The 26,292-nt window shown below is 43.0% G+C and overlaps 1 protein-coding gene across 9 annotated transcripts in view; it reads left to right on the forward strand.

Annotated features, from left to right (window-relative positions):
* The window catches only part of bnc2 (basonuclin 2), a 171,041-nt gene that overhangs the window by 121,767 nt on the left and 22,982 nt on the right, over window positions 1–26,292 (forward strand). For all 9 annotated transcript variants that reach the window (XM_040023993.1, XM_040023986.1, XM_040023987.1 and 6 more), the window contains 2 exons: window positions 6,140–6,242; window positions 8,053–8,288. In XM_040023993.1, the coding sequence (XP_039879927.1) occupies window positions 6,140–6,242; window positions 8,053–8,288 (339 nt within the window). The remainder of the gene's footprint in view (window positions 1–6,139; window positions 6,243–8,052; window positions 8,289–26,292) is intronic.

Genomic DNA, 26,292 nt, shown 5'->3' on the forward strand with positions numbered 1-26,292 from the left:
CAAAGCCAGCTGGGTCCTTTATCCGTCCACTTTATAAACAAGTGCGACTGTCCAGAAGTACACGCTCGGCTATTTATCATGTAAGTAAGTCAGACCGAAGGTTTCATCATCGATCTGATTCGAAACATTTCGGGGTGGACGTTCACTAGTCTTTACTCGATGTTTATTTTTCCTTGCTCACTTCATTTCTAACTTCATTTTCAGACTTGGCCCTTTTGAACTTCAGATTAAGAAGTTTACAGTGTGTCACAAAAGACGCCTTTGAAAAAGGCCTAAATCCAAACATCATATTAGCCTTTTGTATTTATTTGATCAGGCTAGGGATACACCAACTGATTGACAATAAAAAATATGTCAGGTCATTAGCTGAGAGTGCGTGCAAACAACAGACATGGCTGCCTCTATTTGTTTGACTGAAAGAGAGAGGGGGGGGGGTGGAAAGGAAAAAAAGAGCGGGGTCCCAGATCTCCACATGAATACACGAAAACACATGCTTCTCTTCTCCTTCTGTAATCCACCAGGGACTCACGCCCCATTTGGTTCCTATTAGCATAGTTCTGGTCCCTCTGCCCCGTGTCAAAGCCCAGACGCACAGCTGCACAAAGGACAGGGACCTCTGGCTCTGTGACTGCCAGGCGGTGGGCTCAAAACGAGAGCTGACACGGAGGACGAGCCTCACACTGTGGGGATTTCTGTGGAAAACAGTCTCTATTCTGTGGACTACAGTTTAGAGCAAGTGTTTGAAAACTAAAGCTAGTGCACAAGTGATTAATCGTTGTTTATTTTGTACCACTTTGTAAAGCAAGAAAGCTCTGTTTCGAGCCAAATCCAATGTATGAAATCAAACAAGCAAAGATTAGCCCTGGCATGAGGCATTTGCTCCCCTGTATTTTGTGGCATGCTGTGTCTGACTACAAAGACTTTCTTTATTCGCCGTGTTTTATTTGTCACCTGTTTCCAATATGGACATTGTGAAGTCCTGATCTATCTGACGGATCCAGGGCCCGTTTTATGACACGCAAAGCTGCCGTGCCTCTTTTCCTACACATGTTGGCTGCACATTTCTGGCAGGAAATTGACAGCATTTCAGCAGCTAACTCATGGATGAGATAATATCTTGTGGGTGGAAGAGAGGACAAGATGCTCCCAGTGTTTTACAGTGACCCTAAGCAGAGACAAATTTAAATCTCAAGCTGCTGCTGCTGCAAAGACTTACACACATGCACACATGATGTGCAAGTACGCACGGGGTTTTCATTTAAATCTCGGCTTTGCTTAACTCACCAAACAAGAAATGTGGTCTGTGGCTGTGTGTTGAACATGATAAAGGTTTCAGTGAAAGTAGAAGGAACAATACCCGCCCAGCATCCAGCAGCTGTCTGTGTTGGCTTCGTCGTACGAAGTCTAGAGAGGATACAGAGAGGCAGAAACGGGCTAGGCAGCTGGTGCTTTTGTGGTGTTTTTGGTAGCATATAGTTACAATGTCAACCTTCAAATATGACAGTTAGGAATACAGTTATAACGGATATTAGTTTAGGATCGCCGTCAGTTCTTTAGTTTCACAGCACCAAAAGAGTACCTTGGTTGACCTTTACATATGCTGCTGCTTGGTTTAGAGTTGGACTGATTATCTAAACTAAAGTCCAAGATGAAGCCATCTTGTTCAGCAGCTCCCCTTTCCTGCAGTTCTTCAGTCCATCTGTCCCACTAACAGCCTTTTAATTGAGAGTCCTCCCCAGTCTGATGCTGGCCATTGCTGACTGTCAGTGTTTATACAATTGGGCTGGGACAGGGACTGTGAGCCAAGCAAAACATCCATGAAACATCAAGCCTCGAGCTAAACAAAACCCAGCAGTGAGAGACGCACACACTTGAGCCAGATAGGGGCTGGAAATGATGCGTTCTGATTGCATCTAGGTTAAGTTGTTGACCACAGTGGTAACGCGACAGCTGGGAGAGAGTTGACTGTTGTTTCGGGTCTAATTGCTGAAGCCTTGTCGGGATTTTCCTCGGCTTGCTGTTTAGCTGTTAAGTTTTCTTGTGATTTATGAAGCCCAACGCACACTCCTCTGTCCTTTTGCTCACAATCGTCGTCTTTAGTTGCGAGCCAAAGAGGAAACCCTGGCGAGACACTAGCACAGTGACTAATGTTGTGTATCTGGCCGGGCCTCAGATAACACAGCCTCCTCCCCCGGCCTGCTGTGACAAATATGTGCGAGTGTAGCGGTGGGATCTGGGCCCAAGCTCGTCCCTGACCCAGCACAGGCCAGACACAGGTTAAACCACGGTCAAATACAATCCAGAGCCACAGAAGCGGAGTTGCAAGTACGTGAGCATCTTAGAGAAGTCTGATGATTTTGTCTTTCTCATTTCCTCTGACAAGCCACACGCACAGGCCAACTCACATCTTGATCTTGTTTTTGATGGCCATCCTTGACACATCCGTCTGCTGCCTCTCACTCTGTAGTCTTTTATCTCATTGTGTGCAATCAGCTTTGATGCAGTCACATTACAAACATTTCTTCTGTTTCACTCCTCTTACATGTTCCAAACTAAATGCGTAACAATGCACAAATTAATACAGAGAAATAACAGGCACTGTGCGTCCCCTCCCTTCCTTTTTCTCCCGTCAGTGCCTCCTCAGTCGAGAGGGGCTTGCTGCTTTAATGCTTCTTAATGCTGTTGTCTGCTTAATGGGCCAGATATGAGAGGTGCTGCTAGCCAGCGTAATAAGTCAGTGATTAGAGGGCGCCTTGTCACAGCAGCAGCCCTGCAGACAGTGGCACGCTCTAATTGCTGTATTAGACGCCCCTTAAGTATCTTGTCAGCTGTCAGACCCCAGCTCGTAAACAGCAGAGGTGCATTTGATATTTCCATTTGTTTGTTTCCATCTTCTGCTGTTAGCGGTGCCGCGCAGAGAGGTAATTAGAAAAAGGCCTGTGCTGTGTGACATCATCGTGCTAAATTTGGCTGCTCTAAATTAGATTTTGTGAGGAGAGTTTCATAGTTTATGCAGGAAAGTCTTCTGTGGCAAAAGCAGAATAAACTGAAGTGCAATTAAGCCAAAGAATGTACTCAAAAATTAAGATGAAGTGTGTACAACATAACAGGACCACAAAATGATCTGCTTGACTATGTCTATAAAATAGTCAAGCATGCTCGGGAAAGTGTAAAGCAATAATTCTAACTTGAAAAGTCAGAACCTTAAAAAAAACATCAATCAGTCATCAAGGATGTTGCTTATTGAGTTTCCACTGATCAAATCTTTTTAGCTCTGAACATAATTGGGGGTCTGACTGTTAAGAAAGCACTTCAGTAGCACTTTTCTTACATTTCACTGTAATCATTGGTTCAACACTAGTTGAACAGGATATCAATTTAACTAGGTAAGAATATATTAAAGAAAAAGTATTCCACTGAAATATAACAATAATTTCAATATTTTTCTTGTAGGCCTGTAGGTGGTTCAGTAGTGTAGTCGTTTACACCTTCACCTAACACGACACCAACCTTTTGGTGCTGCGTCAGAAAGGGAATCTGACATAAACAGGTGGATCAAGCTGTGCTACGCACTGTGTCGACCCTTTGTGAATAAGGGAGTAGTCTTGTAATCTAGGCTGCAGGGAACTTATATGTTGGCAACATGGAAATTTGATTAGGAAGTAAAAAAGGGCTGTAAGTGGCTATATGAGCATGGATGTTGCTACAAAGTTGTTACATTAAATCAGGAATTTTATGGAAAACTATTCAAAACATACCACTGAAGAATTCTCCTTTTTTGTCTGTCTATCTGAAAGGTCACGCATTTGACCCTAACTACCTCTGAATGTTTATGAGCTCCTACATCTGGTTAGTATGTGTCCTTGACTAAAGGAACACTGAACTCGTTTAATGCGCACTGCTCTGGATTAGAACGTCAGCTCAGTGCTTAACTTTTGCTCCGACTGACACACGGCGTGTAATCCTCGCACACTGCGAGGATTGCCATCCCTGCACCTGGAGAGCTTAAAAATGGTGTGAAGTCAAATAATCTCTGTCTCCTGCCTCATTTGGTGTCAAACTGTGAGGTGACATGGTTAGAAGTGGTGTAATTTTGTGTTTAATCTTGGATTAGCCCGTGTTCATTTTGACACCTCCAGTAACTAATCTGGTTTACAACACCTCAGGGCAAGCAAAGGGGGGGATTCTGATAGATTTTATGGTCCCTTAGTTGATTGTGAGTGAGGCGAGTTTTATATCTTGAATTGCAGGATATTGGTCTAATCCGCAGACGGGGTGAATGTTACTTGCAAAGCAAAGAGCAGAAAAATTCTGTCTTTTGCAGCTCGTGCGCTGACCTCAGCTGTGTGATGCAAAGGCTGATCTGCGCCTCTAATCCTCGTCTATCTGAAAGTGCTGATTGCTTCTGATATTGTGAAATATAGGCTGGTGGCGCAGAGATGGACTCCAACCTACGACCCACAAAACTGTCCCACCATTACCTTGTAAAAATTACATTGAGACAGTATGAGATAACATATTCAGTGCAGACAATAAATTCATAAAGTTTAGTGTGCTGATAAGTAAAGTTTGGTCTATGAACAAGCAGTTAGCTTTATATTGTCTTCCTCCTTTTTTTTTTGGTCTCTGACAGACACCCACAGGTATGTCTGCATTTTGATCTGACAAACTTCTGCATCATTTGAAATTCCCCGTCAGAGTAAATACGCAGCAGCTCGCTGCAGTCCCTTTGTACCCTCCAGCCAATGTGCCGCATTAAGCACACCTGACATATTTTCTTTGCAATACTTTTAATTACAGATTTTTCTTCTTATCATTTTAAAGAAAGAACACATAGGAAGAATATCCTCAGCATTTCGGCACAGACCCGCCGCCATACTGAATGTAAAATATTTTATTCTATTTCTATTAACTTGTAAACTCTGTAAATATAAAATGTGCAGAATTTGTGAAGCAGTGAGAAGATTTCTGATCTGTACTTGCAGTTCAATGGATGATGGTAATGAGTCTGAGAGAGCAAACGAGGTAATGCATTTACCGCAATGAAATCTCAAAACTATTAGACTATCGCATAATGATTATTTAGCCCTTAATCATTATTATTATTATTATTGTTACTTTTTTTATGCATCACCAGCATAAACAGTGACTGCCTCATGGAGTAGGAAGCTATCAACTTGCACACAACAGCCAACATTACATTAAAGTAAAAAAATAAAATAAAATAAAATACATATTTGATTAAAAACAAAGAAAACTTTGGATGTCATGAGTGTTTTTTTCCCCATAAGACATTTTGCTGCACTGATCCTCCTACAGCTTTTGATTCCCCTCAGGCAGTTTAGGTTGGTGTTAGGATCTTTATTCATCATTTTATATAGATAATGTCTGATAAACACAAGGCTGACAATTCCTATTAAAGATTCTTATTTCTAATTAATTTTTTTGCCTTCTTGCTTCCCCGTGCCAGCTTGACATTTACAGCTTGCAGCTGTTGTACTCTTCTGGGTGATGAAGTTGCATTCATTTATACAATTTTTGCGATATTGAACAATCAGACTCATATATGTGATCAAGTGAACACCTTTAAAATCTAACAGGACATTGTCTTGTCTGTTTTGTTTTTTTATGGGGAGGTTAAGCCTCAGAAGACGATGTGTTGCACTGCACTGAGTCGGCCTTGTCAAGTCTGGACACTTAACCTCTCCCTACTAAAAGCTTTCCGGGGTCAGACTAAGTGCAACTCCAGTGTTGAGTAATGGAGCCTCAGTCAAAACAAGTTACATTTCTATGTTTTCAGGAAGCAAAGCCCTTTGTTGGGTCACGTGATCTCAGGATTCTTACTGTATACGGAGAGGCGGAGTCGCACTATGGAATCAAAAAGTAGTTGGATATGTAGGATCCGGTCTTTATCTCGCTGTTGTCACATTTTAAAGAAACAGTCAAAGCATTATGTTCAGTGTGTGATGAGCTTTGAGTTTTTGCTGACCTGCAGCAGTCTTCTTAAACTTCTTTCTTTTTTTTTCAGTTCACGGCTGTTAGCTGAAAGCTGCTCTCTGTTAGTCTTGCTCCATTATCTCTCCTTTTTACCCAAACTGTAATTGATTTGGATTTCTTCTTTTCTTGTGTGTTTCCACAGGCCATTCGCTGCACACTGGTGAACTGCACGTGTGAGTGTTTCCAGCCAGGGAAGATTCACCTACGAACATGTGACCAGTGCAAACATGGCTGGGTAGCTCATGGTGAGAAAATCACATGACCATAAATCATTAAGGTTGTTGTTGTATCTACCAAAATTAGTTATTGAAATAATGAATAGATTCATCCTTTACTTTATGTTTCTATATAGCTGGGCTCTATATAGAAATGATCACAGTACAACTAATATTATCTGTGTTCTGTTAACTTTACTAAAACTGTACTAAACTACTAACTACTAACTGTACTAAAATCCAAATGATTTTTGCTAATTTTCCACAGTAAAAGTAACTTTGCAGTTCGTCTGCTTCTGGTTTTTTTGTTTGTTTGTTTTTTTTTGCTTTCAAAGAGTCTTGTTTTTGCATCTTAGATCAAAAAAACAGAAAGAAAAACTCTACAGCCGCAAGAGAGATAGAGTAGCAAGAGACCACACCTTATGAGTTTTTCAAGCGGGTAAAAGAAAAAGGGAGAGGAGGCAAGAAAGTACAAAGAGAAGAAGGAGGGTGTGGGGGGGGGTGAAGATAAAAGAAAACACCTGTTTGGCTTGCGTCCGCAGAAGCGCAGGCCATGGGCCCTTCAGCAGATCGCACAGGACCCCATTGACTATTTTTTAATCTCTCCCTCTGAACTGTCAAGCACCCATCTCTCCTCTCCCCCACTTTTCATTTCATGTCGGCATTGGCAGGGACTCTGACAAGTAGTTCTTCATTTTTTATTATGTTCGTGTCTGGCTGTGCTGTGTTGTCAGGCAAAGCCCTCGTCAGCAGGAAAAAAAAAAAAAAAACGTCCCGGGATCAGAGAGAGACCCAACCAGGTGTCACCCAGACAGGCGGGGAAAGAGGGGTGGGAGAAGGAAGGGGGGTTAGGAAAGAGAGAGGGACTGAGAAAGAGGAGAAGAGATAAAGAGTTCACCAGGTGTCGCCCAGACAGGGAGCAGGAAGAGGTGAGTGAGCCGGCAACAGTGGGGGTATTGACAAACCTATACTGTAACTTGCACTGACTGTTAACCTTTACGAGCTGCGGTGACAGAGAGCAACTTTTTGCCCCCATTTCTGCCCCTCAGGGGAGGGCAACCAACAAGCTGTCGCAGGTTATTGCTGAAATTTGCTGGTAGTTGCATGTAGATGCAGGGCTCCTCAGCATGTTTTTCTTTAGTAGACAGTAGACATATCATTTATAATTATGTAATACCAACAATTCATATAGTCTGCTTTTTCTTTGTAATGCTTCCATTAATATGAAAAAACAGCATAAAAAGTCAATGCAAAATTTTATTTGCAAGACATTTATGAATATGTCTTGCAAAAACAAAACAAAACAGGATAACCACTGACTTAATTATGTCCCTCCTGCTTCTTGTCATCTTTAAATGTCCAACACAGTAGAAAGAAATCCTATGTTACCCTTTAACCCCTATGACATGCACCCAGTAACCATGCAACTTTGGCTCCGTCGCTTCTGAATAATAATAAATGAGCCAAAAGGTGTTAAGGTTAGAGGCAAAACGTGGTGAAACTGGGGTGACACATCAAGACAAAAGAGGCAAATAAAAATAAAGGTGCAAGGGCAGCGTAAATGTGAAAGAGCCAGACATTATAGATTCAATGGAATAAATGGCTGATAATAGCGTTAATGCCACTGCTTTTATCTGATAGATATGTTATTATCAGCTAGTGCTGACTATGCAGTAGCCTAAGAGGAAAGATTTGAGATGGGAGAGAAACTTGATAGTCATTAACTGTGCATGTGTGTGTGTGTGTGTGTGTATGTGTCTGTGTGCGTGTGTGTGTGCATGTGTGTGTGTGTGTGCATTTTCTTTTCTTTCTCCCTTACTCCGCCGGGTCGCTCATGCAGCTCTGGACAAGCTCAGCACCCAGCATCTCTACCACCCGACCCAGGTGGAGATCGTTCAGTCCAATGTAGTGTTTGACATCAGTAGCCTGATGCTGTACGGCACCCAGGCGGTACCTGTCAGGCTCAAGATCCTTCTCGACCGCCTTTTCTCCGTGCTCAAGCAGGAGGAGGTGCTGCACATCCTGCATGGCTTGGGCTGGACCCTCCGAGACTACGTCAGGGGCTACATACTGCAGGTCAGTGACCGGCTTATATGCTATAGTGCCACACACAAAGCATTCATATGGATTTAGTGTAAAGTCCAGATACTATATATTAGTATTTACTCTCCTCTTACACACCGATTTGTCCTTGCAAAAGGTTTCTATTTGCCTACAATTTTCCATAATGTTTTTAAAGTGGCTCTTATCATCCGTGGTGATCATTACCATCAGTTCCAAATCTGTCTAAGATTTCCCCTGACATTGCAGTTATTTTCAATTTTAGTGAACAAAAGCACAGCTTTGACAATCTCGGCCACTTCAGTCCCATTGTCCATCCATTTTCTTCCCATTTTCCCTGCTGTTACCTTCTACTTCAGTGTGCCCCCTTTTTCCTGCTCTGTCAACACTATGCCCCTCTTCTGGAAAAATGGAAGGGATTTTTTTAGGGAGGCAAAAAGAAAAAGAAAATAAAATGTAGAGAAAAATGTCACGCCATCAAGCTATAAAACCGCTGTAGCACGTTTCCTCTCTCTATCCATCCCTCCCTTCACCCTCCCCTCCCAGATAATTGCAGTCAGACACATTTCTCAATCAAAGGTACAGAGGTTTTGGTGTTGAAACCCAAACCAAAGTGTTCCTGAATGAATTAGTTAAGAGCAAGTGAACATGTGCATGTGGTTAGCTGTGTGTCTGTGTGTGCGTATGTGTGCACATGCATATATGGTTTGGTCTTCCAAGAGTGTAAGTGGAACAGCATGATCAGGACAAAGTGGTTTGTATGTGGAAACAGCCTCTGTGTGTAACGAGCTCACCAGTTCAGTTAGTTTCTTTAGGACACACACAAATACACATGCAAAAAATAACAATCTGGCAGTCTTACGATACTCCCAATCTGTACGTTACAGGAAGGACGTACAGCCTGGCAATATTATGATAATAAAATAAAACTAAATCTAATAGAATGATTTTGATTTTTTTTAAACTAAAAAAACATGTTTATTGACTGTCATATTTAATACAAAATAAACACCAGCGCCTGTACTAGTTATTATTAAGTCAGTTTTCATTTATATTGAGAATTGACCCTATTAAATAATATAAACAAGCATCAAAGTGCCACATTTGAGAAGCTAAAAAAAACAACTAGATTTTTGAGATTTTTGCTCCATTGAATAACAGCAATTAAGTGATTTTTTTTTTTGCGGCTGCGTCAGCTTGAAAATCCCCTCGCGCCTTTTCATCGTTCAAACCCGACGTTTTCCCTGAGAAACCTGACTGAATGCGTTAAGTCTGCAGTGTGAGAAAGCCTTGCATTGAGCAACCACTGGAGCGCTGGTGCTTCCCATAGTTGTAGCCTCTGTGTTTTTATCAGCTGGTTCTAATAGTCAGCTGGTGGGAGCACTGTTGCTCAACTGCTCAGCCTCATGTCACGCTACTGACTAAATCCTCTAGATCTCCTCAGAAGGGCTTCAAAGGGGCCGCGGCCACAGAGAAGCAGCCAGTCACTTAAGGACAGTAAGTAGTCATTGTACGGCCCTATTAGCCCGTAAGTAGCTATGAAATTCAATCATCTTCACCGAGCCTCCGGGCGACGCCTTATGTCAGGGGCGTGTTTCCCACCGCTGCATCGCACTAAATGAGAGATAAAAATGAGAAGAACTTTATTGCAGATGATAGATAATAAGTTGTCTTTTTTTTATACTCGTGTCAGGGGACATTATTCGATGATAAATTACTTTAGCGTAATCCTGGCAGTCTGGCTTTCAAAGGGTTGCTTGTACTGATGTAGGATTTGAACGAAGGTGCTGAGGCCACAGGAGTAACGAAATTAATTTTTATTTCAATAAGATATGATATAAATTACTGCCATTACCAAGAAGATGCGTGCATGATTTCGGAACTAGTATGATGTAACGAAGCCTCTCGTCAACGCACATTTTACAGCGTGTTTGAAGGTCGTCAGCAATGGACTGCTTTTATTTAAACTTGCTTATTCTGCCTTTATTATTTCCAGTAGGAACTGACGATTGTCCCAGTAGGTTGAGTATGATCACAGCGAGCGAGCCAAACACCTACATACCTTACGCACAGTATACATTGATGTACAAAAATAAACATCAGCAATCATTCATGTGTTGTTCATTCATATCAGAAGCATCGGTGGATGCTTCTGCATAAGAACGTTTGGGTTAACTATCGTGATTACAGCCTCTCAAATCAAGACTTGATTACCCTGCAGGGCAGACTGGTTTACTTTACAGTAAAGGAATATTATAAATAGCGTTTTATTTCAACTTAACTGTATAAATAAACCTTAACGTCTCAGGCATTCAGTTCATTTAAACTCTATATTTTACCCATGATAAAAACTCAGCAACTTATCAAATGGTGTTTCTTTCTTTCTTTCTTTTATTTTTTTTATAGGCTGACATTGAATAACCTTAAAATGTCTGTGGAATCATCAAAATTGGAGCTAAGAGGTTTTCCACCAGAGAGTGATGACTGATAGTTATGCACGTGTGCCTGTGGTGTTTTTTTTTTTACCCTTTAAGCTGCTTTCCCTGCGATTTCTCCCATATTCCCCTGATTTCAGGTTCAATCCAAGGCAGTATGTGAACAACACAGACACATTTATTGGTTGCCAGGATCTTTTTTTTTTTTTGCCCTTCATCTTGGCAGGACTTTTACCTTGTCCACTGCTCAGGCCTTCGTGCTTTTCTCCCTCCGTCCTCCCTCCTCTCCCATGGTTGCTTCCAGACAGACCCTCGGCCAATGTGCACCAGATGCCCCCACCCCTCTAAGACAACCACCACCGCCGCCGCCCCATCCCGCAGCCTGTCACTGCTCACTCCTCTGTTCGATACCGACAGATGGAATTGCTATCAGCGCTGGCTTCTCTCTGTCTCAGCCTCTGTCTCCCACACTCCCTGCTGTCTATTTTGTCTTCTTCTTTCTTATCCCGTACCAAGTAAAAAAACAAGTAAAGAGAGAGAGAAAGACTGAGTGGAAATAGAGAGGGAGAGATAGAGCCTTTGCAGCCAACATGTGGGCTGAAGCCCAGGGTTTTCCTGAGCGACATTTTCAGTAATGTTCTGTCCTTGTAGAACATTGGGCTGCCTCCGCTTTTATGAGATGTGGTTTTCCTGACTCCACACAGCTTCCAGGAGACCCAGATGGAACCGCTAACAACCACCACCGCCACACAACCGCACACACTCTATACACACACACACACACACACACACACACACACACACACACACACACACACACACACACACACACACACACACAAACAGCCTTACCCTAATTGCACGCACACTCAGAGGAATGCTTATTCAAACTATCGCACACACATACAGCCACAAAATCACACTCATCCACCCGAAAGGCTCTCCAACATGGGGCTTTGTTTCAGTGGCAGACGTCCATGCACAAGGATGTGTTTAATGTGAATTATGCTGTAAAACATCTTCGATTTTTTTCTATTGTTATTATTATTATTATTATTACTCACTTGGTAAATATGTTGCTTCCCCAGTGAGTCTTCACATCGAAGTTAGGTGTAGATTTTTGGGAGAAAAAAAAAAAAAAAAAAAAGAACTGTAATGTTGTACATGTGTACTTACACATGTGGAATATGGGATGTAATTACATGGATTAGGGTGCAACAGTGTTTGTGTAAGGCAGGAAACCATTTCCAGTTGCAGGTGGGTCCCGAGGCCTCAGTGAAGGTACCACTCTGATTCTCTATAGTGGTTTAGAAAGGTATTTACTGAGTTAGAGTCACATTTCAAAATTTCTGTCTCCTTTTTTTCTTGCCTTTCTCCCACTCCACTCCCCCTCCCGTCTTCTGTCTCTCACTCTGTCAACTGTGAAGGTCACCATATCTCTTGATCCTCGCCTGAGAAACTTCCATTTTAGGTAGTCAGGCTGTGCACAACAACATTTTTTGGACACAATCCCCTTCTCCATTCTCCTCCATACGGCACACTTGTAACCCCCATTTTCCTCCTGTCCTCCTGTCCTCCTCTCCACCCTCCATCACCTCCAAATGCCCCCCTCCCACCCCCTCTCAGAACCTGTTTTCTGTTATCACAACTTAATGCCTCACCCTGGGAGATGGACGGGGGAGAAAGCATTCTCCTAAGGTGGAAATTCTTATGTTCATATGGTTATGATTTGGTGGGGAGGTCAGGCTCGATTTTTGCTGGAAGGCTTATGGTTGGCTCTGTGCTGGCCGTACTGGGCTCCAGACACTTCAAAGACAGCCGGTGTACTGAATCAAGGTGATTCTTACCCCCTTTGTATGCACACACACATAGACACACACTTGTCCTCCCTAGGGCTCTTAAGGGTGTCTTCTTCCTTCTTATTCTCAATCACTCACCTCTTAGTAAGCTAGAGATAAAAGGATGCGATTTCAGATAAGAGGATCAGCCAGAGAAAGGTAGATCAGCATTATCAGTAAGGCATTAAAACCTCACCATTTGATAACACAGCCAATTTTGCATGTTGAAAAATACTTTTCAACAAGAAACGTCCAGTCCGACACGCACCATGTGATAATATGCAATCGAAAAATTATGCAATGTTTGCAGAATCTGTAAACCTTTAAACTGTCCCTTTTCTCACAGCTTGAAGAGCTCGCAGCCAGCTCCTTATACAAGACCTGCCCATGCCAAATCCTCAGTCCCTCACTCTTGAATCCTTAGCCCGAGCCCTCAAATGAATTCAAGCTGGAGAAGAAAGGTTATGAGCAGGTTACATTGTATGCAGGAATTTGGGAAATAATTCCTCTTATATTGGATTTGGAAGGTAGTCTGAATTTTACCATAGATTCAACAAGGCCTCACAAGCTGCTGCACAAATTCAGAGGGAAAAAAAAGATATATAATGATATGAAACCAGTTTTTCTGCTTGGTTTTACATAGTTTAAGCCTATTTGACTGTGTCATGCAGTGAAGGTAGACAAACAAGTATATTCTAGTGTTTCGTGTAGTTTGTCGTCTTTAATCAGTAGTCTGGCTGACTGAACGTGTTGGATTGCTTGCATTTTAAAATATTTTCTGCTCATGTCTTTGTTTTGGCAGAATATTAGGGATATATTCTCGATATTTTGCAGTGTGTCATGACAGAAAGGAGTTACCTGTAAGCATGACCTCAGTTGTGCCATGACATGACTCATTCACTGACCTGACATCATTTTCAAGCAATTACACCACATTACAAAAATCCCTAAGTGCATCAATTACATGCTTGTTGGCCATATATAGACTTCAAAATATTATTTTAACTAAAACAGGGTGATCCAGTATGTAATCAAATTCATAAATCAGGTATATTCAATGTCCAAATATGCGAGTGATGCATGTGTTTGAGTGTGCATGTCTGAGGAGATGGATCTAAAGGAATCTTATTGGGAAGGCAACATGCTGTGCAGGGCAAACATTGCAAGGGAAAATGATATGCTTAGCATACATGGTCAGGTCTAGGGGCTCCAATGGGATCCCAGTTGGGGTTTTTATCAAACCACACTCACAGGCACACACATGCACAAACACACACATACACACAAGGTATATCCCTCTCAAATCCCCATGATCAGCCTGACTTCAAAGTCTAGTAGCCAATGCTACAGCTTTATCTGAGACGCTGGTTTGATTCCCTGGCTCCATCTCTTCCCATGGACCCCACTCTAATACACACACCCTCCTTTCTACGAACTTTCAGCCTCTCTCTGAGAAAAGTAGCTATCGCTGTCCACTTGTCTCAAAGTGGAGAAAAGGGGCCACCGGTGCTTTTCTTCTTCCCTCCTAAGTTCCACCCGCATGTCATAATTAGAATAAAAAAGGAATATTCTGCCTATATTAATGGGCGCCCTCTTTCTCTTTATCCCCTCTGAACACATCGTTCCTCCTCCTCGGCGGTTTCATGTGATATGCGCTACACTGATCAGTGTAATGGGATCTCTGGTTCTCTCGCAGCGCATTTGCCTTTCTCTTTTTACCCAGTGTCCATGTCCCAGGAAACTTCCCTCAATAGGTCCTCGCTGGAAGCCGAAGCATCCCAGGAGAGACTTCCATAGTCATCCAAACGCCCTAATTGAAACTGGGGATCTACCAGGCTGTTATCAGGAATTTTTATTTACCTCAGCCAGCCTCTGTCCTCTTTACTTTTCAAAGGAGCCCATGTTATAATTACCTCCTCAAACAGAATCCCCCCTCTTTCTGTCAGCATCCCTCGCTGCATAGATCCTTTTCATAAGTTATAATATCCTGTCTTGCCTGCATTGGAAGGAGGAAATGGCTTCTGAATTCTGAAGTAGCTTTTCAGGGGGCTGGGGATGGCTTGTTGTTGCAGAGGGAAATTGAATTTTACTTCAAGGTCAGCGACACTAATGACGGTGTGGGAAGGTGTTGATCCCGTGTAGCACTGGTTTGTCTAGCAGCATCCCACTGTATCGATCCACATGAGATATTCCAGTCCTGCATTGATTGTCACACTGAATTGTTTAGGGAGTGCTGTGGAAATTACTTGTGTAGAATAAGCACTGACTGGGGACTTTTGTGGACAGAAAAATAGAGATTTCAGACTAAAAAGCACCGACAGAAGTAGAAGAAGAAGTACAATCGCGGCAATAATGGACAATACGTAAATTCTCAAACGATGAGAAACTATGATTTATCTGACGGTTCGTATGGCAGCTCAAAGTGGAAATGTCCCTTTAGAGGCCGAAATGTTCACAAATACTCACATCATACAGGTTTCCCAGAGAGTGAGAATTTTAACCAATCACTTTCATTTGCCTGCATTTTATATGCAAGATGGTTAGTTATGGGTAAATGCCCCACGGTGTGAGTGAATGTGTGTCACTTCCCCCACAAATGGAAACATTTAGACACTGAAGTGTGTCCTGAGGTGAGAGATGTAGAAGCTCTCACTCATAAAGTAGCGGGGAGGCGGCTTGTGGAGGAAATGAGCTAGGCAGACTGGTGGAGGGAAAGGAGTGTGACACACACATCGGAGGACCTCACACACACACACACACACACATGCCGGTGAACCACACACTGGAGAGTACTGTAGTTGTCCTTTGCACCATTTCTATCACCGTTTCATTTTTCACCAGTGGCCCCAGCTGTGTTTGACTTCCTGTATTTTCTACGTGATGCTGTGGTGTCATTGGCAGAGAGGACACAGCTTGCACTGTACCGCTGTGTTGTGCGGCACTGGTTAAAATGTTAACTGACCCCATCGTGAACCGACACCAGTGGTGAGACACCTGTGGAAGTTTGCCGCCGAATACAAAATAATGTGTGATGGTTTGCTGAAATAGAACAGACCCATTTGAGTTTAGACTTAAGTGACTGGTTTGTGCATTTTTGTAGGTCAGCACCTCACCAGCGTATTGTAAAGCCCTAATCCTTTCACTCTTTCTCTCTGATGCGTTTTGCCTGAGTGCCTTTATTAAGCAGGATGACCTGTCATGCAGGTGTGAGGAGAAGGCGATGACTCCCGTGCCCACCCCACATCCTCATTCTCTCTTCCTCCCTCTGCTACTGGTCTAAAGAAAGACACTGCCTCTCCAGCACCAATTGGTCTGGCTTCACTTCACATGAGACAGGAGAGGAGAAGTGGACAAAGGGTTTGAGGAAGGGTAGGGGAAGGAGGGGTTGGGGCTAGAGTGATGCTTCAGTGTGAGGGCAAATCTGTGCACTTCACTTTTAAGGAAGAAACTTTAAAGTCGAATTCCATCATAGGTCAATCCGTTTGTTTGTTTTTTGTTGTTAATGGTGATTGATATTAGCATGCATTTGAAGCTTAAAGACATTTTTTCTGTTTATTTATTTCTTTTTATTCCCAGCAATGCCAATAAACAATCAGCGCATTAAGTGGCGAGCAAATGGAATCAATTCATCCAGTTTTGCGCAGATGAGTGCAGAAAACGAGGCGTGAAGCAGCTGCTCTCTGTGTTTGGAGTCCCTAATTAGGAGCCCATTACAAAGCATCTCAGCATGGTGCTACCCTGATTGTTTATTAGAATTTCACTAAGGTGAAGGCGAGTGAGAGAGAGAGAAAAGGCGACTAATAATAGTAATAAATGGCTAATAAATGTATACCTAACAGAGAGCGAGAGACACACACACACACGCAGCCTTGGTGAATGCCAGCCCCTGGGCTGCCTACAAAACTACTCTTGTAAAAAGTGAGGGAAAAAAATTAAAATCTCTTGCAGCACTGTGAATATGCTTGGCTCAGTCCTCTTAAAGTCTGTCTTATTAAATGGGTAAGTGGCTGAGTGCTGGGACCACCAAGTGAGCTGTGCTGTCACTGGCACACTGCTCTCTGTGGGCTGAGTGCTGCAGACACAGACAGGATATGATACAGGGTCACCAAAAATACTGGTTTTAATCACGATGATACATCAGTTCCTGGCCCTCACAGCTCACCAGTGGCATTGCTAAGTCTTTTCTAGTTCCGGATTTAAAAAAAAAAAAAAAAAAAAAAAAAAAAAATATATATATATATATGTATATATATATATACATATATATATATATATATATATGTATATATATATATACATATATATACAAACACATATATATTTTGGTTAAAGATGCACATCTAAGGTACTGGCTCCCACAACTCTGGCTTGAAAGTGTGCACATTGGAAGGTAAAGGTTGTAATCAACAAAGACAACTGGGCTCTGAGAAGGGGGAGGATCAATAGACTGCTACAGGTGACTGACCTCAGTGAGCACAGACACACGCATGCCAGATCACCCAAAAAAACCCAAAAACATTATTCAGGCGTAGGCACCAGTGAGTTCTTGTGGTTTGCGCTCCTCTGTGTTTTTCTGCCTAATCTTTTGCTCTGTGTGAGTGTGTGTGTGTGAGTGTGTGCACTCTCAAACCCACCAATATTACTCTCTCATCTTCAAGATCCAAGGCTCAGTGCCAGGTGGTGCTTTGGTGCCAGGCACTGCCTTATCACCTTCCCCCAGTACACATACACACACACTTACATTCTTACTTAAATGTGCACTTTAAACAAGCATGTTGCAAGACTTTGTGCACGGGCACTCACACACACTTGGACATGATGATCTGCCCTTTACATAAACAAAGATAAGAGCAGGAACGCTCGGTGCAAGGCCCCAAGAGGCACAAAGCTATTACTGGGAGACCACAGTCGCGTGGCTGTGTGCATGTGTGTGCAGTTATGTTTGTGTTTATGTACGGCCAGTTGCAGAGTAGAGCAGCTCAGTTTTGTGTCCCACCGCCATTCGCCAGTGCTGCAGCACTAACCACTGCTAACTTTGTGATGGGAGACAGTGGTAGACGGAGGTGTTAATCTTCTCTTTGAGTTGCTGTCAAGATCTTTGCCACCAGCCGACAATATAATCACAGCAAGACGGTGAAAAATGTGCCAAAGGGATCTGACAATTTGACAATGACTTTGTCAGCAACAGTGCCTCGCATTAGTGATTGAATCACACCTTTGTCTAGCAGCAAGGCCTACTTAGGTATGGGGTGTGCTTTCTACATCTTGATCCCTGACAAAAATCCAGCCCGTTGAGGTGACACAGTACAAAGCGTTTTTACTACTTTGCCAAGCTGACAAACCTAATTACTGTGGTAAAGTTCCAGGGATCAGTCCTAGATCAAGTCTCCTTAGTACTGTGAGCTGCACACCCAGTGTCCCTCAGGAAAGGCATATCTCAAGATTCCACTGATTTGCAGGATTCCTAAGCTTAAACACTGAGCATGTCACTGAAATTCCCATAGCTTTAACTTTACAGTTTTAGCTGTTACAGGGTAGGAAATGTCTGGTTTGCTTTTTGAGTTAGGCAAAATCTCTTTTGTCTATTTGTTATGCAGACTGCTGTAAAGGTTGAGGACCTCCGAGACTTAAATGTTTGTATCAAGGATATCTTATGGGATATGAAAAAAGCATATTAATGGCCTTTTTTTCCAACACAGTATGATTTGAGAGCTAAAAATAGACAGTTCCAGGCACCGTTTCTGGCTGAGCGTCAGAAGCTCACCCTTGTGCAGCAGTGGAATGAATTCCTCGGTATTATGACCACATCAGTTGCTTCAGCTCTTTGAAATAAATGCAGCACATAGTCCCTTTTTTTTTTTTTTTTGCTGTTATCAGAGCGTCAGCCCAGCCACCTTCTCCCTTTATGGTCATGTTTTGCTAATCTTGCTACTGGCCTGCATGTTTTAAGTTGAAACAGGTGTTGCAGTTAGAACACAATCTTGTATTATTGCAAGCACCTCAGCGCATACTCCTACAAAAGCTGTGTTTTCTTTGCAGATTCCTTTCTTGGCCATGACGCCGGCACCTTGTTTCAGATGAGTTAGAGACTGAAAGAAAGGGGAACATTAAAGTTGGTTTGATATGGGTGACATTTTATATATCGACTTGCTAGGGGTTAGATATACTCGTCAGTGCTCCAGAAAGCATCCATGTGCTCACACTAAACCAGTCAAGACTAAAGTCACGTCCAGTGTGAGTCACAGCTCATCATTTCTTTCTTTCTTTCTTTTTCCCCTCTATCCGCTGTGTGCGTGTTAGCAGGTAGGTGAGTGTTACTGTCTGCCTTAAAATCAAAGAGATATAAAGTAGCCTAAAAATCAATCTGGCACAAGACCCAGCGAAGGTTTCGGCTTTGGTCCCCTCAGCCACCCTCCTCTCTCTTGCCTTTTCTTCCATTTTTATGTCTTAGGATAGAGAGATTAAAGGGAGGGCATGTCTCAACCCTGAAGAACTACCATCAGTCAAAGATGAGCAGTGCCAAGCTCCTCTCTGTCTCCTCTTTCTCTGTCTCTCTATCTGTTGAATACACAGCTTCCCCTGGCGCTCTTTGGCCCCTCTCTTCATCCATAGCCCACTCGCACACACATCACACCCATGATTTACTGTCATAAACTCTCATCTGTGTGCCTTTATGCATGGATGTGAGTCAGTCTGTGTGCATGTGTGTGTACATATGTGATCTTTGCATGGCAGCAGCCACATCAAATGCACTAAAGAAGCACTCCTCTGAGACATTACCCCATCCATTCACATCCCCCTACAGTGATTCCAATGCAGCAAAAAAATAAAATAAAATAAAAGTCAAACATTTCAAAACCTGAAAAAAATAATAAATAAAAGAAAAGGCAGACTACATCTGGCACAATGTCTGCACTTAAGTTTTCCAAGTATGTGTCTGGGGAGGAGATCTAGTGGGACGGAGCCCGAGTCGGCTTGGAAGCAGTAGAAACGGATGTCACACTGGAAATTTATATAGTGCGGTTCAGGGAGCAACGGCTGTAAATTGACAAGTGATGCCTGTGAGCAGCGTTACCCGTCTGCTTTCTTTTCTCTCATCTTCTATCTTTTTCCACCCATCTTTTCTTCTCTTAGCGTAGCTGTTACCTTTTTACATCTGTGCACGCCCTGAGTGTTATTGTTAACCGGTGAGAGACAAAAACACACCAAAAGGGTAAAGGGGGGCTGGGCTCTGTGCATAGCCGTGGGGGGAAAATTACCTGTATTCCCAGCGTGACATGAAGTCATGACAGACAAAGGCACATCTGAAGCAATCATCTGATCAGTGTCACTCTTATGTCTTTTTGAGATGATCAGAGTGTGAAAAGCTGTAATAAAACAATATGAAAACAAAGTCGCCATGGGAACCTGAAAATGTCAGAAAAAATGTGCTTTAAAAAAATCTGATCAGCTTTAACTACAATTCCTGTCATTTCCTTCTGGAAATTGTTTAATGTGGCCCACACTCTGAGTGTGTGTATGCATCTGTGAACCAGCACGTGTGCATACATCTGTGCTAATGTTTGATTGTGTCATTCTACTGTATAAATGTCGCTAATGGCAGCACTCTTCTTCAATAATGCAAGACCTTTTCTCTGTCCCTCCTCCACATCGCATCATGTTTGGAGTGACAGCCAGCATCCCCTTTCCGCTAAGGCCAACTAAACACGCAGTAACAATTAGAAGACTAGAACACGGGAGGAGGACATTACACTGAAACAGATATACTAAAAGAAGAAACACAACTTACAAATTTGTAGTAATTTGTCAAATTAAGAATTTTGGGGGGGAAGAGGGGGAGTGAGTTAAACAAGAGCCTCAAGACAAAGACCAGTCATGTTGTTGTGATTCACCAAATTAAAGATTTGATTTGGCCAACATTTTATTCTTCCCTTCCTGAGAGAATAACCATGCATTACACTACAAAAAAAGTCATTTCAAAATAAAACTCCTTAGTTTTTATAGACCTTTACAACGTAAAAGCACAGGTCTGAACATTTGTCTTACTAAAATAAAAAATATCCTGGTCACAAAATAACAGACACAAACAAAACACTAACATAAAAGTGTTCTAATACTACACAATGTGTTGCAGGAGTTTGAGGAGGACCGCAAAGCTGCAGTTAGCCAAGTACTCCACAGTTTGACAGTTACAGATTTCAAATGAACATTTTATTAACTGAAAATAATTTTATATTTTCAAATATAAAAATCCACGAAAATCTTTCTGTGAGCAGCCGTCTTCCTGGTAACACTGCCTCATGGTGCGAGCCAGAGCGAAGTCTGCCTGGAAAATGTTCAGCCTCAGCATCTGGTAGGTTGTGATTTTCATTCACTAACAACGACACACACCAATTGAGAACAGACAGATGCCAAGACGACCGTGCAGCTCTGTTTTGCTTTGGGAAACATGCTGTCACATCTTGGCCTTCCAGAGAAAGAAAAAAATGGGCAGAAGCATCACCTGGGCGCAGACACGCGACCTCTCTCGCAGTCGCTCCCGTGCGCACGCACGTGAAATGTCACAGGCCTGAACGTCAGTGCGGGTGCCAAGAGGATGATGCCCCCTCAGGGTGACAGCTTGATAAGAAGGCTGAGTTATACTGTAGCACCCGTGCAGCATGACATGAGTTACTTGCCACCCCTACCTTCTCTCTTCCGCTCTCTCTCTCTCACCCCTCTCATTAACCTCCAGTCTGATTGCCCCCAGGACTCCCTTGTGCTAATTAGAGGGGGAAATATGTCTACGATGCATGCGCCCCTGTACAAACGCGAGCGCACAGTTTTGCGCAGCTGACAGAAAGGCTGCTGTAAAGTGTAGGTGTGAGAATCAAAGGCTCGTCTGCTATTGTTTCATGTATGTTCTGAAAGTGTTGGCAACCGCAGGGTTAACCCCAGCAGGTGACGGTTAGCAGCACTGTTGATCCCCCTTTTTTCTCTTTTTACACAGACAGCCTTCATCTCTGGAGTGCTCACTTCTTGATTTAGCTGCGCTTGTCTCAACATGACACAATTAGGGATGAAAGGGATATGAAACTGTGAATTGATCATTTTCACCCTGTCAGTCGCTCTCATTACAAAGGCCATTGCTACAGTACAAACAATTTAACAACAGTTTTTGATGACTAACTCAAATAAGATCTGCAAATTAAACGCACTCGGAAAACATATAATTAACGTAATTCCTGCATGTTTTAATGAGGATTGACCTGTGGTGGTGAGATACTCAGTAGGATGCAGATTATCTGATGGCTGGGGGAATCACTTCACACACACACACAGACAAAGGCTCACACAATGACTGTTCCCAGCTCCTTGGCGAATTAAAGCCTATTGACAGAGCGGCAGTGCGGCATCCTCCGGCGCAGACGTTTCTAATAGCACTTTGACATCTCCATTTAGGAGTCCTTTTGTGTCCTAGGGAGCAATTTATGAATAACGAAAGGGCCTATTTTCTTCTTTTGTTTTACATGCTGTTAGGGACAAGCATGAGCTGACACAAACATGTTTTGGGAGTTGTACAGCAAATAGCCATTTGTACCTGGACTGGAGCTGGGGACAACTGGGGAAGGAATAAAAGAGTGGCCGGTATGGACCGAGAGAGGCGCGGGGGAGTGCGTGGAGCGGCCGGGTAAAAGGGAGGGTATATAAGAGCACTTGAGTGCCAGCATAGATGTAGTCACTTCTCCCAGTGGACAAAAACAGGCCCCTCTGCACCATGGCATGATTTTTCACTTTAGCAGGCAGCACTCAGTACTCCTCCTTCAGTCCTCCTCTTCTCTCAGTCCCTGCGTGCTTCAATGATTCCATCATTCCCTTTCATTCACTCTTGACTACAAGGGGCACAAGTGTGCGCTCTTGCACACACACACACAAACACACTTTGACCCATTTGCCCCCCCACCCGCCTTGGGTAGTAAATAATTCCATTGTGAGGGCCATTAGCGAGTATATCAAGGGTTAAGAGGGGAAATGCACAGGCAGTCAGATGGGCGATTAGACAATAAGAAGATGAAATGTCTACTATTGTTGTGTTGCTTATTGTTTCACAGAGCTCACATTAGACCTGTGGCTAATTCATAAGCTTAATGTCCTTTTATCTGCCCCCCTTTTTTTGTCAGCTACATGCTGCAGTGATGAAGACATTTACACACACGCGTACACAGACACATACACACATTGTTTTGTAGTGCGACCTTATTCGCATATGGCAGCCGGTTTCTGCCAAAATCTAATGATCAACAGACCTGCTTCCCATCACCATGTAGAATTCAACATCCCTTCAGACTAAAGGAAACGTAAGCTCCAATTGTGTAAAGCAAAGCACAGAGGACGGAGCCAAAACATGTCGTCTGTCCTCCTGCATTCCTGCGGCAAAACCATGCTGTTTCGCGTTAATGCTCTGCGTTCCCACACGAGGATGAGGGCTTACAACAACGCCATATTAGTCGAAGACTGCACCTTACATGGCTACACCACAGTCTTTAAAAGTGACATAGCCCTTAAAGAATTAGTGTCACCAAGCCAGAAACCTCACTACAAAGACCAAGTCTGAACCCTACGGTGAATCTTAATTGTGTGTAGATGTGTGCTAGCGCATGACCCGCGTGTTTGTGTTTCTGTATCGCAGAAACGGCCTGCAGTGAATCCTATGCACATGAACTTGTAGACACACTAACTGGTCCTCTGAGCCTTTAGTTCAGCCACTGTCAGAGGGATCCTTGTATTTTTCCACAGGCATGTCAGAGGATTACACAGTCCCTCTGCTGTTTCACTGACCTCCCCCTTACACACACACACACACACACACACACACACACACACACACACACACACACACACACACACACACATCAAAGCAGCTCAGCGTATAGTGCCCAGCACTGAGGCACACTTGCCCATTCACTCAGCAGGCCGCTGGCACACACTCCACATCTGCCTGCAGGGATTGCCAATGGCAAGTATGGCCTCTGTGAGTGCATGTGTGTATAATGTGAGTTTGCTTACAAGGAAAACACAACATATGCTTTTTGTCTGCCGCATGTGTGAGAAGAGAGTGTTTACAACTAGTGATGCGACACATTTTGTGCAAGCAAGTGGAAGTGGAAAAAAAAGAAAGAGGAAAAACCCCCAACTTTCTTTTGTTTTTTTCAAAGTGTCATATTGTAGCCATTTCAGCCGAACAAACAAACAAAAAAGAAGGCCTCAGTTTCTATTTCGTTGTAGTCTGCCAAAATATGGGGCTAGAAAACAAGCATTTATCATGGAGTGTAACACATTTATTCCAAAACCAGGTTCCAATCATTTTATTTAATAATCACAATGTTGCGTAAACAGGAAATTGTGTCTCTCTCTGAAAGTAGCATAAGGATCAGACAATTCCCAGCACTATTAACAATCAAACATGTGTTTATAATCACTAGTTTGCTATATAGGAGGGAAAATTGGATGCAGAAAGGTGTTTTGGACTCAGCCAAATAGGTACATACAGTATAAACAGGTACAGATTTATATGCAACATAAATTATTAAACACTGAGGCACATTGGCTGAGGGGAAGATAATATGTGAATAATCTCTGATCAATATATAGAGTTTAATGGTAACGTGGTTTCTAATTACGCCCCCATTTGACCACACACTCACCTCTTCGCCCACCTTTTTGTTTTCTTCGCCTTTCTAAGCTCTGCTCCCATCCCACTCTTCCCCTGTCAGCCGCTTTGGCCTACACACAGGGCAACTATGCGAGCACAATACAAATCAATGGGTTCACACATTAACACGCAGACACACAGCAGACAAGGTAAGCGCTCCAAGACCTCTAACCCAAAAACCTCTAGCCCTCCAGGTTGATCAATAGCCAGAAAAAAAGCATTAACGGCCCCTCGCACTCTTTCCATCTCTCTTATTCTGCACTAATCACTTTCTCGATGTTGCCTCCCTCGCCCTTTCCCCCTTTCTTCTGCTGTAGGGAGGAAAGTTTATTTCCCAGAGCTCCTTAGAAATCCCAGAAGCCTGCATGCCCCCATCTCACCTCCAAGCCACAGCCAGACACCCAGTTAGATGCTATTACTATCGTCAGCTCCCCCCCCCCCCCCTGCTCCATCCCAACAAGACGCAGACAGAACCTGGACATTAGTTAATCCATACTTATTGCATCTGGGTTCCTCTCACAGCCTTGTAATTCATATGGAGAGACATATTAGCGCGACATATTAGGTTGGCACAGGTCTACGAGGTGAGATGCTAGGCTGACACTAAATCGACTTAGCCGAAGCCTCACGGGATGTTGTAGGGCACTGCTGCTAGCTGACGACTAGGGCACGGTCTGCCTGTATTGAGTTTCAGTGATGGCTGTTTAGCTTGTAGTGCTACACGGGAAAGAGAGAGGGATGGGGAATGGAAGGTGCTCTGGCTCATTGCGTTTACTGACAGGAACCCTGTGGACCGCAAGGCTAAAGAGATCAATAGCATTGCACTGCACAGCACTACCAGACCAGGGCAGACCCAAACACAGGAAGATTGGATTACACTTAAATCAAGAGAAGCTTACGCCGTTATCAACACAGCACAAACACATTCAATTTGCACTTAAATTTTAGATAACTATTTAATTTTCTGATATGCTATCATATCCCATTTCTAAATGTCACAGGTTATCATTATTATTATTATTATTTTTTGGTCTGGCGATCCTGGAGCTGAGCCTCCAGGTGGTCCTACATCCCCTCTCTGAACAAACAAAACAGTGGTTTGCTCCACTTCCCTCATGTCACCGGGGCCACGTGCAGACATTGTCTGGCCCACCCGGCCTGCCAGGGATTTGCTGGGTCACAGAGTTGACATTTATTAAAGGAAGTTGCATGGAGAGTTACGGGGAGTTGACAGTCCTCTCATCACGTTGCACTGTAGAATTCAGAGACTTACGCGGTAAACACCCGTCTCTGTTTTCAACAATGAAAGAAACAACGACTCCGTTAAGCACTGTATGACCCCCCTGAGAATGACAGCTTCCATTTCCCCTGAACAGTGCCACTGGGTTTAGAGTACAGGGTTTAGGGTATAAACCATTTTAAAAAGAGCCCAAACTTGCAGCTAAGTATAAAATATGTTTGATTAGAAGGCAAAAAAGGTCAAATCCTAAGAATACAAATAATGTGAAAATCTAAATTACTCTAAGTGGTCAGTATGAATGATGGTGAATGAATATTTGTGGGCCGCAAGGGGAAATGCAGAGTTTAGTGAACCATGAGGAACAATGAAAATCTAAAAAGGAGAAGTTGAGTGAAATGGATTGAGTGTGTTGAGGACCAGATGTGCTGTGGATGGATCAAACATCTGCTGGCTTTGAGTCCTGAATGCCCCCTCCCAATCATCCACCCGTTCTCTCCATGCTTCATGATAAACTTTCGCACTTTGCTATATGTAAGCTGTCACATCTTTTAACTGTTTAGCTTCATCCCGAGCACTAGAAATGAAAGTTATTCGCTTGAGGTGTGACACGGCATATATCCACAAACATGTATGGAGAATTTAAAAAAAAGAGAAAGAAAAGAAAAGAAGTGCGTTGAAATTTTAGAGCGCATATTTGATTCTCTTTTTCTGTTATTGTTCTCCATTTTGTATGTTTTGATGGTCTAGAGCTTTTCTTGGTGTATAAGTTACAGTACAAAGAGGCAGCAGCAGATGGTAATGGTGTTTATTTTTG

The sequence above is a fragment of the Simochromis diagramma genome, unplaced genomic scaffold, assembly GCF_900408965.1.
Source record: "Simochromis diagramma unplaced genomic scaffold, fSimDia1.1 OVJJ01000302.1, whole genome shotgun sequence".
NCBI lineage: Eukaryota > Metazoa > Chordata > Actinopteri > Cichliformes > Cichlidae > Simochromis > Simochromis diagramma.